Consider the following 15,003-nt stretch of genomic DNA (forward strand, 5'->3'; position numbering starts at 1 on the left):
ATAACTGTAGTGTTTGGTACTGTTGTGAACTGTAATATAACTATTTGTTGTCCAGGATATCAGATATGCAACCCCCAAGGTGGTCATGACCCACAGGTTGAGAAATGCTGCCCTACTGTAAGAATTCACAGGTAGAGACCTTCCCAAAATCTGACATTACTTTCCCTCTAAAAGAATCTCCACAAATGACCTTGGCATAATGATCTTTGAGGGTTTGTGAGTAACAGTGAACTCTGATTGAAAAGTCATGCACAGTTTTCTGTTCCACCAAAAAGACAAAGACAATTTGAGGATTCAATTTCACACTAAGTCTGCTTAGCCAGACAGAAAATAGACCTGATTGGCTGAAAAATTTAAAGGTGGCCAAAAGCAGAGCCTAGAGAGAGGTCCTTTCTCTCCAGGAGCATCCTGACCTGGGTTTATTGTATATTCTGGCAGCTTTGACCTAAAGAGTCATTGTCCTTCACCCTAGCTCCTTCTGAGGAAAAGTCTTTTCTTTTTCATTTCACAAATTTCCTGTTTCCCAGTCAGTCTATCACAGAGAAGGGAAAGTTATGCAGTAATATAAAATGTCTTAAAAAGTCCAGAAAATTATAACTGGCTTTGAGTGTCCACAGCAGTTGCATCCACACCCTTAACACAGATTTGGCTGGTAGATTAATCCTCTGCCAACAGCCTCCAGATGGAGGGGGTTGCCCTTTCTGCCCCGCCCTGATCTGCCCATCCAATCATATCCCGATATGCAAATGACCCTAAGTGAATGTAGATAAACAGGACCAAGTGCTCTTTCAGAACCAGTTTGCAGAGCCTGTCACCCTGTGTTCCAGGGGCTAAACCAGCAATGTCTTCCCTGCACAACCTGCAGTCCCTGCCCCACTGGCTGACTTGAAGATTCAACACACCAAGGTAAGTCACTATGAGCTAGGCTTTTCCTGGGGGAGGGGGGGGGTGCTTGTTAAACCACAGTTGGTTGAAGCCTCTGTAAGAGCCCTTTTCAAACTGGAAGACAAAAGGCTTGAAAAGTTAGTGGCATGATTAAGTAGTGAATTTTAAACCATAACAGAGAACTGCCTCATAAGTTTATCTCTTAACATATCCCAAGGGAAGGATTTTCTTCTGTATTTAAAGGTTCTTGAGCCAGAGTTGCAGTGAACCAGTGTGTTCTGTCAACTCTGCAGTGGGCACTTAATGGTGAGACAGACAAACAAGAGAACTTGCTAGAAGGAGCCAGGCAATCTGGGAAGGTCCTCCCTCCCTCCCTCTCTCTCTCTCTCTCTCTCTCTCTCTCTCTCTGACACCACACACACCCACTCACCCACCCCACACACACACACACACACACAAACATGCTTCAGCAGGATAATACGACCATACATTTGAGGGCACAGTGACTTGGAAGCTGTTGCTAAAATTCTCAAACAGACTTGAGTTATTTTTCCTTTTATGAGATATAAACTGTACTTGTTTATTTCTTCAGGCAATTATGCTATTGTTGGAGTTCACATGTCATTGTTAACTGATAAAAATTTAGAGCCACAGAGCAGAAGCCTGACCCCAGCTTTTAAATCTGCACCCAGCAAATAGTCAAGCTGGGTGGTCCTGAGGGGCTATCTTAATTTAGTCTACTGAATAGATAAATGCCTACTTTTGTCACAGATCCTAGGATTCCAAAATTAAGAAATCAATATCACACAAACCTCCATGCATGTTATTAGGACAGTCACTTAAAATCAGCCAATGTTATGGTATGAAGATTATAAAGTGAGAGACTAATTGTTCAACTCTGGTGACAGTCATTTTGACTTCTGAACTAAACAATAAAACCAGAGTGTGTTAAAGTTAATGAGGAGAGCCTGATGATCTCTCTCAGTTATTTCTTTTTCCTTTGAGCAAATGGAGGTGGCCTTGAAACATTGAAGCTTTATGCATTTTCCAAAGCACCCAAATTGAGGGAGCTTCCTGGCTTATGGGCTCTTTCCTTAGGACCAAGTCTACATAGAGGAGTGGCCAAGAGTCAGGTTTAGGGATGGAGCTGAGAGTGAGAAAGAAAGTACCAATGACTGAATCAAGTTACATGGATGCAAGCTGGTACAACCACTCTGGAAATCACTCTAGCTGTTCCTCAGAATTCCTGTTCCTGACAAATCTGGTGGACCCTGCACTACCACTCCTGGGCATATACCCAGAGGATTCCCCAGCATGCAATAAGGACACACGCTCCATTATGTTCATAGCAGCCTTATTTATAATAGCCAGAAGCTCGAAAGAACCCAGATGTCCCTCAATAGAGGAATGGATATAGAAAATGTGGTATATTTACACAATGGAATACTACCCAGCAATGAAAAACAATGAATTCATGAAATTCTTAGGCAAATGGTTGGAACTGGAAAATATTATCCTAAGTGAGGTGACTCATTCACAAAATAACACACATGGAATGCAGTCACTGATAAGTGGATGTTAGCCCAGAAGCTCTGAATACCCAGGACACAACTCACATATCAAATCATTCCCAAGAAGAAGAAGGAAGGAGAGGGCTCTGGTCCTGAAAAGGCTTGATGCAGCATTGTAGGGGATTACCAGGACAGAGGAGTGAGAAGGGGTTGGTTGGGGAACAGGCAGAGGGAAGAGGGCTTATGGGACTTATGGGGAAGGGGGAACCGGAAAGGGAATATCATTTGTAATGTAAATAAAGAATATAGAAAATAAAAAACAAAACAAAAATATATTTATTCATAAGCAACAATGAACAAATATAAAGAGAAAAGGGATCACATTCATTCACACACACACACACACTCTTACCTCTGGTATACTAAGTGTTGTAGCCTAGTTCCTATGGAAGTGCAGGCAAGGCATTTCCTCACTGTGCTTTGGATCCCTGCTGGAGCCTCAGTTCAGAGTCGGCGTATCTGGAATTGGTAGACTGGCTCCAAGAATAAGTCAGTCTCAACAGGAAGAGTCTTCTTTGGAGCTCTTGGGAATAAACCAAACCTTAGCTGTCAGACCAGGGTTTTTAAGTCTCTTTCAGCTAAGGTCCTCAGCACCACTTTAACACTAGGATTTATCATTGCCCCCCAACCCCATACACACACACACACAGAAACACACACACACACAGAAACACACACACACAGAAACACACACACAGAAACACACACAGACACACAAAGACACACACACAGACACACGAAGACACACACAGACACAGACACAGACACACACAAACACACACACACACACACACACACACACACACACACACACACACACGGACTCCAGACTTGGTCTTCTTGGTATCTTTTCAGTCAATTAAAATTGAGGTTTTCACTAAGTCAGGGCCATTACATTATCACATTTCACACTCACTCACTCACTCTGGGCTGGGTTACATTTGTGATTTCTTTTATATTGCTTACATTTATTCCTTACATTATTGCTTAAATTTATTCCTTACTAGGAGTGAATATTGGTCATGGCTAGAAAGTGGCTAAAAGTTCCCTTAGTCATGATTTCACCAGGTTCCACTGGATAGAAACATGCTTTTCAATTTAGATACTGACAAATGAGAACACACAAACTGTGGTTTGTCCAGTCTCCAACAGCTCACAGTTGTCAAAGGTTTGTACACACCACAGATGCCAGTTTCATGCCCTCTGTCTTTCTCACATAGAAGATATTCCCATCAAAATATACACATTCAAACTGTTTTAAGAAAGTCAGAATTGTCAACCCAGCTTATATTGTTGTGTTGTAATCAGTAAAAGAGTTTGGTTTGCATGGTTCCAACTGGAAAAGTATTTTTGTGTCAGGATACCCCTCCCCCTTTATTTAGCTTATCATTTTTTAATTTTGCTAAGATTGTGTGTGTGTGTGTGTGTGTGTGTATCTCAATGAAGTTTTAAAGTGAACTATCTTTTCTCCAAATTGCTTCATTTAGTTATTATTAATTAAGATCAAGATCAAATTAGTAGAAAAATGAGGTATTCCTTAATGTTCCATGTATAAGCACAGGACTAGAAACTCCTTAACACAGAGTTTCCAGATGGAAACCTCTTTACTTCAAAACATTGCATAAGGACATCATAGGGAGGATGACAAACCTAAGTATTTAAGACCCAACTATACCTTTGATTGATGTTAAAGTACTTCCCTAGTCAATAATAAACAATACCACTCAGTGAGTTTTTATTTTCTGTGTATCTTCTCTATGTATATTTTATGTAAATCTGGTCTATTCAGTAAGTATTTGCTTGATGTGCTGGTTACAGCATTTTTACACTTTGTAGTACACCAGTTGTGTATGCAATTAAATCTCAATCGGGCTTTCTGTATGCCTATGCATGTTCCCTTTACCATGTTCTACTGGAGACCTGTATTATATTTCCACTCCTAAGAAGACTGGAAACAATAATTTAACTCAGCTCCTGGTTGCAAAGCATGAAAGGCAAGGGTTAGAAGAAGTACTTGTGAAATTGTATCTCAATTTCTGAATTATTTTTCCTACTGTTTTACCCCTTTTCTTTATTATGGAAAGAACCAAATTGGTCTCCATGCTCGAAAAATTTAGGGTCATCTCCTGGGGTGGGTGGGTCTTAGTCTCTTTAGTGGAATACTTTAAGAATAATATCTAATGTAATTTATTCTGGCATTTAAATGGAAAACCCCAGGGCATGCCAGCTTTAGAACCTCAGCAGCTGCCCAGGGGAAGGGGGGGAGGGGAAAGAAGGGAGGGGAGCACCCATGCTTTTCAAGCTGGCATGGTGGTGGACTGCATGGCCAACAAGGAGCCATGTGACAGGCAGGGACCTTTTCAGGGAAGGAATTACAAAGTCCAAAATGTTGGGAGGAAAAACAAAAAACAAAACAAAACAAAACAAAAAAACAAGAACAAACAGAAAAGCATGTTCAGAAAAAAAGAGAGAAGGGGGAAAAGAAAGTTACTCTTTTTTTTTTTTAATAACTCAAAAAGTAATCAGACTTAGCACCCTACAAATGTGGTCCAAACTTCTGTATTAGGGGTGGGAATTTGGGGAGAGGGAAAGTACAGCATTTCATTAAAGGACTATTTATTCCACTTATTTCTGTAGTTTGGCTTGAGATGAGCCCAGTTTCCTAGAGGTGGTCCCTTGTCCAAAGTGATTGAACCAGTTCTACTGTAATATTAAGTCTTCATCCAGGGTAGGGAGTATATTCTCTTGACTAGAAGTTTTTTGTTTTTTGTTTTCCTACTCTAACAGTGTTTGGTGTACTGGGAAAGGAACGGACAAGCCGATTAATATCAAAAAGTAAAAGAAAAACACCTGTAGTTAGAGAGTTGTATAATCTTATCTTTAAGGGTGTTTTGTCTCCAAGCAAAGCAAGCCATTGAAGCAATCATCTTTTCAGGGTTCATTTTCAGTTCCAGTTCCTCTTTGATGTGGTAGATGAAATGGAGTTTAAGAATTATTTTTTTTTTTTACATAAAATAGAAATGCTTTTGTATTTGAAGCCTCTATAACTACCTAAATCCAAGTGTACCTGGCATATCCCTGTCCTTCCCCTTAGGGGTTGTGAGTAAACACTATAGGAGTCCTTCTTCACTGCTCCCAAGCTTTTGCACGAGCACCTCCTTTGGAAGTTACAGGACCCCTTGTCAACTATTACCACCACCTGCCTCTGCCCCCTTACAGCTGATACAGAATAATGAAGAGTCCCATTTCCTGAGAAGGTATAAACGGTCTCCATATTTAACTGGTGTCTTAGTTAGGATTTTCATTGCTTTGAAGAGACACCAGGACCAGGGCAACTTTTATAAAGGACAACATTTAATTGGGGCTAGTGAATAGATTCAGAGGTTCAGTGCATTATCATCAAAGCAGGAAACATGGCAGCATCCAGAGAGGTATGGCACTGGAGGAACTGAGAGTTCTACATGTTGTTCTAAAAGCAAAGAGGAGAAGACTAGAAGGAAGCTCACAAAGCTCACCCCTACAGGGACATACTTCTTCAACAAGGCCATATCTCCCAATAGTGACACTCCCTGGGCGAAGAATATTCAAACCACAATGGGTAAGAAGCATTTGAGTCACGGTTTGGTTCGAGAGGAATGACTAATATTAGCCTCTTAGGCCAATTTATTTTTCTGCATACTTTCCAACTTCTAGACTCTTCTTCCCTGATTTTTCCAAATTTGTATCACACTATGTCATTCTCTTCTTATTTTTTCCTAATTTTCTGTCATTCTATCTTGCGCAGACATGTTCTATCTGACAAAGACTTCATCAGAGAGAAGTTCTGAGTTTTTTCCAAGGAATTCAGGGGCGAAGACTTTTGTCCCCTTAGATTTGGTTCCTTGACTTCCTTTTCTCATTGCACACTTCTCAATTATTTGTTGACTAGGAGCTGTCTGTAATCCCAGTGGCAGGGCAGTCAAGCCTCTCTGGCCTACCTACAATGCATGTGGTACACAAAATGCACACAAGCATACACTTATAAATAAATAAAAATGCAGGTACTTTTAAAGAATTTAACTCATCCAGTGATAATCCATTTTGTGCACAAAAATGTTTCATTGGCAAATAACAATTTTGTGCACACAGGAAATAAACTACGTGTTTCTTTCATGTTCTCACAGTGGCCCTATTACAGATCTAAGCCTTCCTATATACAGATGGAGTGGAGTTAAATGCATATAAAAATAGTTCTTAATGAACCTGAGGATCAAGGTGAAGATATTGAAATTAAGGCTTTTCCAAATGATCTAAGGGAATCTCTCATAGATGTTACGATTCTGTGACACAATAGTAAGACAGTTCACAAGTGTCTAACCTCTGTGTTTCTAGAGATGTTAAATGACACAACATGAACTTTGAGATAACAGCATTTAGGTAACATTTAATACCTCAACTTTAATCTGTAGGAGAACTCTCAAACCTACAATGTATTTAAATGCTTTTTATGTCTTTGCTGCATCTCTACAGATCTTCATAAACAATGAATGGCACAGTTCAGTGAGTGGTAAGAAATTTCCCGTCCTTAACCCTGCAACTGAGGAGGTCATCTGCCAAGTGGAAGAAGGGGACAAGGTAAGGTGCCCAGCACCCACAGCTCCACTTTGCATCAAGAGCCTTTGTTTCTCAAACTTTGAACTCAAAGCAGCTGAAAGTTCAATGAAAGACATGAGAAAGTAATTGCTCAGGCAATTGGGTACATTTTCATTTGTCCTTGTCATAAGAAAATTTGCCACCTATACACCTGGTAGAGAGTAAATATCCTTAATACACAGAACTTAAGAAGCTAAAATTGAGAAAAATAAGAGGAATGTAATTTTATTTTATAATAAAATTAAAATTATTATAAATGAATAAAAAACAAACAAACCTCAGGCTATAGACTTAATGTTAGCCTTTCTAATGTAACCTGGGAAATGAGAAGAGGGTCATAGCATCCAAAACACCAATGGTCTGAGGCTGAAGTAACACAGTGAAGCATAACTACTAAATAACTTATCTCTTTTCTTAAGGCTTAGCATTAATATTTGATATGGGGCATGAGTTTTAAAATAATAATATACTTATTGTGTATAGACTAAGTCTTTCAGGTATTCATTCTTTCTCTGTGTAGATATAAAATGATTCTCAGGAAGACTATGAATGAGCTAATTGATAATTAGAAGGAAAAATAATCCTAAATATCTATTAAAGTAAGTGTTTCAGACAGGTGTGAAAGAACATGGGTCTGATTACTCTATGATGCCAGTTAACAGAAAGTCATATTCTTGATGCTTTAATGTAGAAACCTTGAATACTTAGCTCCTAGGAGATATCTTGTTTTGGCAGTGGGATTGATCAAACCAGGAACACAAAATTCTCTGCCTGGGTTCCGTAGAAACTTTGAGACTTTGCTGAGGCAGTCAGTGAGGTCTACCTTCTGCCTAAAGTGCAGAAAGGAAAGCTGGTGACCATCTCAGCAACCTTTCCGGTGAGCACTGATCTGCTCTGTGCTTAGGGACAACTGCCCCTCCCATAGAAGAGATCAAAGAGACAAATCCATACCCAGCCAAGGTGCAAGTCATGTCACAGTGCCAGTCTGGTTGGCTGGGCAAATGGTTCCTCTAAAGAAATTGTTAGTGATACAGTCTGCCAAAAGCAAGAGTTTGTTGCACTACCACATTCCTGTATCTGTATCCTGTTTTTGGAACTATTTAACAACTTGCATTTTTAGAATAGTTGATGCTGAAACAATTTGTGAGGAATGTAATGAAGAGTGTCTAGCATGGCTTAGAGGAAGGTCCTAACCTGGTAACGTACACAATCACAAGAAACCTGATATGCTGGACAGACTCATTAGGTCACAGGCACTGGTTTTGGAAAAATCCATTCACAGCAGGATGAGACTGCCAGCAGGCCATATCCTGCTTTCTTTCTTTCTTTCTTTCTTTCTTTCTTTCTTTCTTTCTTTCTTTCTTTCTTTCTTTCTTTCTTTCTTTCTTTCTTTCTTTCTTCCTTCCTTCCTTCCTTCCTTCCTTCCTTCCTTCCTTCCTCTCTCTCTCTCTCTCTCTCTCTCTCTCTCTTCTTTCTTTCTTTCTTTCTTTCTTTCTTTCTTTCTTTTTTTTGTGGTAAACAAGGGTGGGGCTGGGGCCAGAACAAATGCAAGTTAGAAAGTGAAGTGTGCCTGTGTGCCTGGAAGAGTTCTTTTCACTTCAGTTTCTCCTTTAGGAAAAACTGACTAAGTCTTAGGCTTGAGCTAATAGATAATTGGAGGGATAATACTAAGTGTCCATTAAAGTAAGTGCTGCAGACAGGTGTGAAAGGAAACTGATCGGATTACTAGTTTCTCCATCTCTCAGTGAAGTTAATATGGGGGTATACATTCCAGGAGAGATGGAAGCACTCAGACCCTCCCTAACTAAGTTAAGAGTCTCTTGACTTCCCACTTTCATTCTAAGTGCCTTTATCCATTCAGCCTATGGGCTCTGACCTCAAAACCGGAATATTTTGTTTTCATCAGTCCACATAATTTGATGCTAACAAATCAAAGTTAACCTATACACTGTTTTCTTTTTAATTCCAAAATATTTTTAAAATGCTAGCCCCTGAACAAAAATCTAGAAATTGTGCATGTTGAAGTTCAAATAAAATACTAAAAACACTAAAAAACATTTGAGACTAGTAGTTTGGATAACGCAAAATTGTTGTCACATAATGGAGAACAATAGCTTCCATTTCCAAGGTATGATTGTTTTTATACATATCAATAGGAGCAAGTCATATGAGGTGATGTGTCATATCCAAAATATAAATAAACATTTGTGTCTTTCCACTCTGCCAAACTATACTGAATAGCAATAAACTCACAAGATTTAGCCATTTAAATTATAGGAATTTGGTATCAAAGCCAACCACCTTAGCAGCCTGCAAGAGGGGAATGCCAATTTTTTTATTCCAGTATTAATTACTAACATAATTTTCATATCATATATCACACAGCAAACATCTTTGTTTTTCTGTATATGAATATATGAGTTGCTAGTGAATACAAGTTAGAAAGATGTCAGTATAGTTCAAGAGGTTCTGAAGTAGGCGAAAAAGAATCTGTAAAGATAAGTGACCATATCAGTGCCTGGGAGAACTTCTAGGGGAATAGCTAGAGTCAGGTGTGAGAGGGAAGCTGCAAAACTTAGTAAATTGGGTCTAGAGCAGGAAATGTCATTTGAGAGAGGTAAATGTGTGCATGAATTGGCAGTCCAGGAGGCTGCATCAACAGCAGAGACCCAGCTGAGTCAAATAGTCCTTGATCCTTGACACAGATCCCAAAAATCAGATGGTAGCTCATTCAGAGGCCATGCCGTTTCAGTATTAAGTGTCCATCACTTTGTGGGGTCCAAGCAAGGGAGTTCATTCTATCCTGTATAGCTGATAAGTTCTTGAGCATACTTTCTATTATTTAATTTTGTTATGTCCACTTGCCCACATAATTTTAATTCTCCCTGGTACACTTATAGGATGGTTCACATTCTATTGCCAGGAATAAAGAATTTATCAGTTTGCCAGCTCAATTATCTGGTGGATAGGTGGTAGATGGTGGAGTTTCTGGATCTGCCTAAGGACTACAGTCATCCTTCTTCCTCAAAATGGAGTCAAAAGCTCCTAATAAAACATACTTCTACAGACCAAAGCACAGGCTGAAAAACCACTGTTGTATATAATATGGAGCAAGTCAATAGCAATGACTATTTAGCAAAGCAGCCCTATTGACCATCCTTGCCAACATAATTGAATGTGTAGGTCAGATGTAGCATAGAATTCAGCTCAAATTCTGCTCTGTTTTGCTAGCATAAGTTTTGTTCCTTTTAAGTTAAAACAGGGCACACGATACCTAAGTATAATAGTACCTTGTATCAAAGAGAACTTGTCTCTCTTCTGGGTGTTTAGATGGTTCATGATTATCATCTGCCATTGAGGTAGGTTTCTGGTGATTGTTGAAGTTGACTGTTACCCTGAGCCAGGCTTTGGGAAAAGACTTTGAAATTAAATGGACATGCTGGTTAAACATTGTCTATTCAAAGAGAATTTCAGGAGCAAGGTGAGAAGGAATGGCTGAGAAAGAGAGAGATAACAAGAGAAATGGAAGCAGGAGGTCTGCACAAGAAAATTTGAGTCAGTAAATGTTGGACCTTGAAAACCAAACAGAGAGCTTTGCCCTTAAGACTGTGGATGAAGCCAGCAGTTGTGAGTGCACAAAGGAACATGATAAGATAAATGACATGAAGATTAAGCCTGGCAGCCTTATGGAGATAGTGGGAAGAGAAGAGAATGAATAAGAGGCTGTTTACAATGTACAGCAGTAAAGATCTAAGTAGTCCAGGATAGAAAAGCTAAAAGGATGTGCTACAATGGACTAGGATGCTGTAGCCATTTTCATACTGGGTAGTCTACGATCACAGTTAACTCTACCTTGTGAGCATTTGGCATGTCTGCCACATAGAAGATGAGACAGAGACAGCTTTCTGTGAGTTTAAAGATAAGAAAAAATGCCACAAATTAGTTGTGGCACAATATATTTTAGTTTAGAATAGAGTGGAGCATCTGCTGCATTCACAGATTCCACTCTGGTGAGTTCAACCCTGGGATCTGAAATATGTAGCTGCTGGCATAGAGGGTGTCAAGAGGCCTATCTCAGATGTGTGCACACTGAGTGCACAGACTAGTTTGGCCATTATTATCAAAACAGTACCATTTACCAACTTCTTGCCTAGCCTTTATACTCAGCATTATAAGGACAGTTATGCAAAGGGTGTCTGTGGGTTATTTGTAAGTACCACATATATTTAGCAATTATGATTTCGGGTTGTTTTTTCAGTGACTTGGGGAAATGTTCTTCTAGACTACTAAGGGAGGCCTGTGTTTATAATTGGGTAGTGGGATGCTCAGTTGAATGTCCTGCCCTCATTGTCCTATCCTTAGCCAACTGATAGAGTGCCATGCAGTGGATGTATATTCAGATACATCAAAACTAAAAAGAATGAATAAGAACCCATTTTTTAAATTAAATATTTACTATCATTGCAAGAATAAACATCTTGTTTAAAGAAAGGGAGTCATGGCCCCAATGAAGAAACTGCAAGAATGGATTTATTTATAGCAGATTTTTTTATAGCAGGATTGTTTGTTTGTTTGTTTGTTTGTTTGCCTCATTTGGTCTGGTCTTTGGTTTTCTACATGTGAGGTTACTTGTCTCAAAGCCATTCTTCTCTCCAGCTCTTGGAGAGACCAGGAGGCTCAAGAGAGCCCTTCTTAAGAAAAAGCCAAAGACAAAACACTAACCAAAAGGATCCATGCACAGCTTGTGCCCCACTAGTTTAAACTGTGTGGTTTTAAAATCCATAGTAATATTATTCTCAAAATGTCACAGAAACATGAAGCCCACTGCCCCCTTGATCATGTGGATGTATGGGGGTTCCATGAACCAGTGGGTCCCATAGACACAAAGTTGAACAATAGTCTCTCTGTACATGCTATTCGCCATTGATTTGATGAAGGAAAAAAACACATGAAACAGTAACAGAAGGAGCATAGATGCTATCAGTATACTGGAAATGACTCTGGGAGGTTGTCTGAATAAGGGATCTACCAAGGGATGGAAGGACCATGGAAATGCTTAGTAGGTAGGTAGTTCAGGAAACCAAAAGGAGAAATTCAGTGGTCATAAAAGTATGTGAGCAAAATCAAGGAAGCTAAGCAGTACAGGTGGGACTTTATTCAATTAAACAGTATATGATTAATAAAGGAAACTGTCTTCTCTACTTATTCAGTGCCTAGGGTGCGTAGAGTGGATGACTTTGTACACAGTTGGGAAATAAGGTACTTATCATGTACACAGTGCTTAGATTTGAATGTGAAACATCCAACACAAAGCTCCTAAGACTTTGTGTAACTCTTAGGAAAGGCTGTGAAACATTGTAGACTTGAAGTTCTAAGCTACAGATGTAGCACCATGTGGTTTACCACCAATCTATTAGCCCTGAGATCTCCTGTCTCCTTTTGCTTCTTTTTCTCCATTTGTAAAAGGAGGAATAAATTTGCCTCATTGCATTTTCCATAACAAATGGCCTAATGTGTAAATTAAATAGGACATTATTTCAAATAAAATAAAGCATCCTAGTACAGAATAAAGTTACAACTATTAAAACATACAATCTCTATTTTAAAAGTTTAACTGTTTGTTAGCCAACTGGAACATATTCTAACTACTTCAAGAGAAACCATCTCAAAATCTTATGGTGAGGTATGGAGACTGAGCTGTTGTTGGTGAGGACTGTGTCGTATTTTATAAGGTTGTGATGTTATATTTGCTCATCTAGTATTTTGAATATTCTGAATGTATTGATCTGTGATTTCCAGGCAGATGTTGACAAAGCTGTGAAGGCTGCAAGACAAGCTTTCCAGATTGGCTCCCCATGGCGCACCATGGATGCTTCAGAGAGAGGCCGCCTGCTGAACAAGCTGGCTGACTTAATGGAGAGAGATCGGCTGCTGCTGGCGGTGAGAATCCATCTAGGTCAATGGGAAACATGGGAGAGCTCCCGAGGGCACTCGGTGTTTCAACTGACCAGCCAGTCTGGTTTAAAGAATATGAAGACAACCTTCCTGCTTTTCTCTAGAACTACTCAGAATCCAGAATCCAGTTTCACTATATTTATCAAACCTTTTGTATGCTCTCAGAGACTATATATTTTCATTTTAGTAGTTACAGAAATCATTATAGAACATGGATGGAGGATGCATTTACTAGTCTTTTCAACTTTGAATTTTAGTAAAGCCAATTGAAACTGAAGTGGTACCCAGGTTACAATTCTGAATGAATTTCATTAGCTTTAGACTCTTAAGTAACAATGAGATTCCCACCTTAATTTTATTAGAAAATATCAGCAATTCACCAATTATTAATAATCATTTATTCCTTAAGCATCTTGCATTGCTCAAAACATGTAAAATAGATTCCATACCTCTGTAATAAATGCATACTAACTGCAATATTCTATCAGAAGAAATGAGCATTTCTTAAAGCTTAGCTTTTTCCTTTTGTCTTAATTGTGGAGTGAAAGGTGATACTTCCTCTGTCAGCAGGAGAGGCTCTGGGAGAGCAGAAGAGGTATATAAAGAAAGTCACATTTGATTTAATTTTAGGATAGTAGTGGGCAGTATCAAACCTGTGCATCTTGCTTGTGAGCACCCACTGAAATGTATGATTTCAAAGCATCCTATATAGTCTGCACAAAATGGCAGAGGAAAAGAAGATACTGCTAGATAAGAAAATGTGCAACTTCACAATCTCCCCCCTTTCTTTTGAAAATAGGTTCTTTTCTCATACTACGGATGCTGATAATAGTTTGTCTTCCCTTGATTCCTCCCAGTTCCTTCCTCCTCCGCTGTGGATCTACCCCCTTTCTGTCTCTCATTGAAAATAACAGGCTTCTAAGAGATAACAACCAAACATGATAAAATATAACTAATGAGACAGAAAATATCATATCAAAGTTGATCATGGCAACCCAACAGGAAGAAACAAGCCTGAAGGGCAGGAGTCAGAGACCCATTTGTTCTCACAGGAATCTCATGAAAATACAAAGTAAAAAGCTGTCACTTATGCCAAGGACCTGATGCATACCAATCAAGCCACTGGGCTTGCTGCTTCAGTGTCTGTGAGTTTATATGCAGCTTACTTAGGTGATTTAGGAGGTGTCCTCATTTCCTCTGGCTCTTGCATTATTTCTGTCTTCTCTACTGCATGATTCCCTGGTTTCTGAGGGGAGGTATTTTTGAAATAACAATGACACTATTTCTGAAATAATAGTTGACTATCGTAAATCCCTAACAAAAGATGCCAGTGTTACAATTGTGTTAATAGACATAAATGCATGTTACAATTGTGTGAACTGACTACTTGCATGAGAATATGAAAAGGATTGTGGCACTGTGAATAGTTGCAAACACCAAACTGTTGCCACAGTCAGATATCATGTAGAATCTAATTGGAACTCTGATAGATCAAAGAGACTAACAGTCATTTTCACAGCTGAGTACTTATGTGACCAGTCCTTAGACACTGCTTAACCAGGATCCATTTAGAACCTGACAGAAAAGGGACCAGAATCAGACAGTCAGAATCTTACAGTCTCTCCCACCAGAATCTGGCTATGTGACTACAAATAAGTTGTTTGATTCTTTCTCAAATTGTTTTATAGTAAAGCACTAGATTTCAGATTTCTTACATTTCTAATGTTCTATAGTACATAAATACTAAAAACATTCACTGTATAATCTTGATATAATTTTTACTGTTGAAAGTTGAGTTTTTAGACTTTGATATTCATTTTTTTCCAGACAATGGAATCAATGAATGCTGGTAAAGTCTTTGCTCATGCATACCTGTTGGATGTAGAGATGAGCATAAAAACATTGAAGTACTTTGCAGGCTGGGCCGACAAGATCCATGGCCAAACGATACCAAGTGGTA

At 39.0% G+C, this 15,003-nt stretch overlaps 1 protein-coding gene across 1 annotated transcript in view; it reads left to right on the top strand.

The window, feature by feature from the left end:
* Window positions 1-814: 814 nt before the first annotated feature.
* LOC127689163 (aldehyde dehydrogenase, cytosolic 1-like) overlaps window positions 815-15,003 on the top strand; it is a 38,891-nt gene continuing 24,702 nt past the window's right edge. Inside the window, 5 exon segments of the mRNA XM_052188506.1 lie at window positions 815-845; window positions 848-906; window positions 6,966-7,070; window positions 12,888-13,028; window positions 14,871-15,000. Of these exon segments, the coding sequence (XP_052044466.1) occupies window positions 842-845; window positions 848-906; window positions 6,966-7,070; window positions 12,888-13,028; window positions 14,871-15,000 (439 nt within the window). The 5' untranslated portion in view covers window positions 815-841.

Source organism: Apodemus sylvaticus, chromosome 1 (assembly GCF_947179515.1).
Source record: "Apodemus sylvaticus chromosome 1, mApoSyl1.1, whole genome shotgun sequence".
Classification (NCBI taxonomy): Eukaryota; Metazoa; Chordata; class Mammalia; order Rodentia; family Muridae; genus Apodemus; species Apodemus sylvaticus.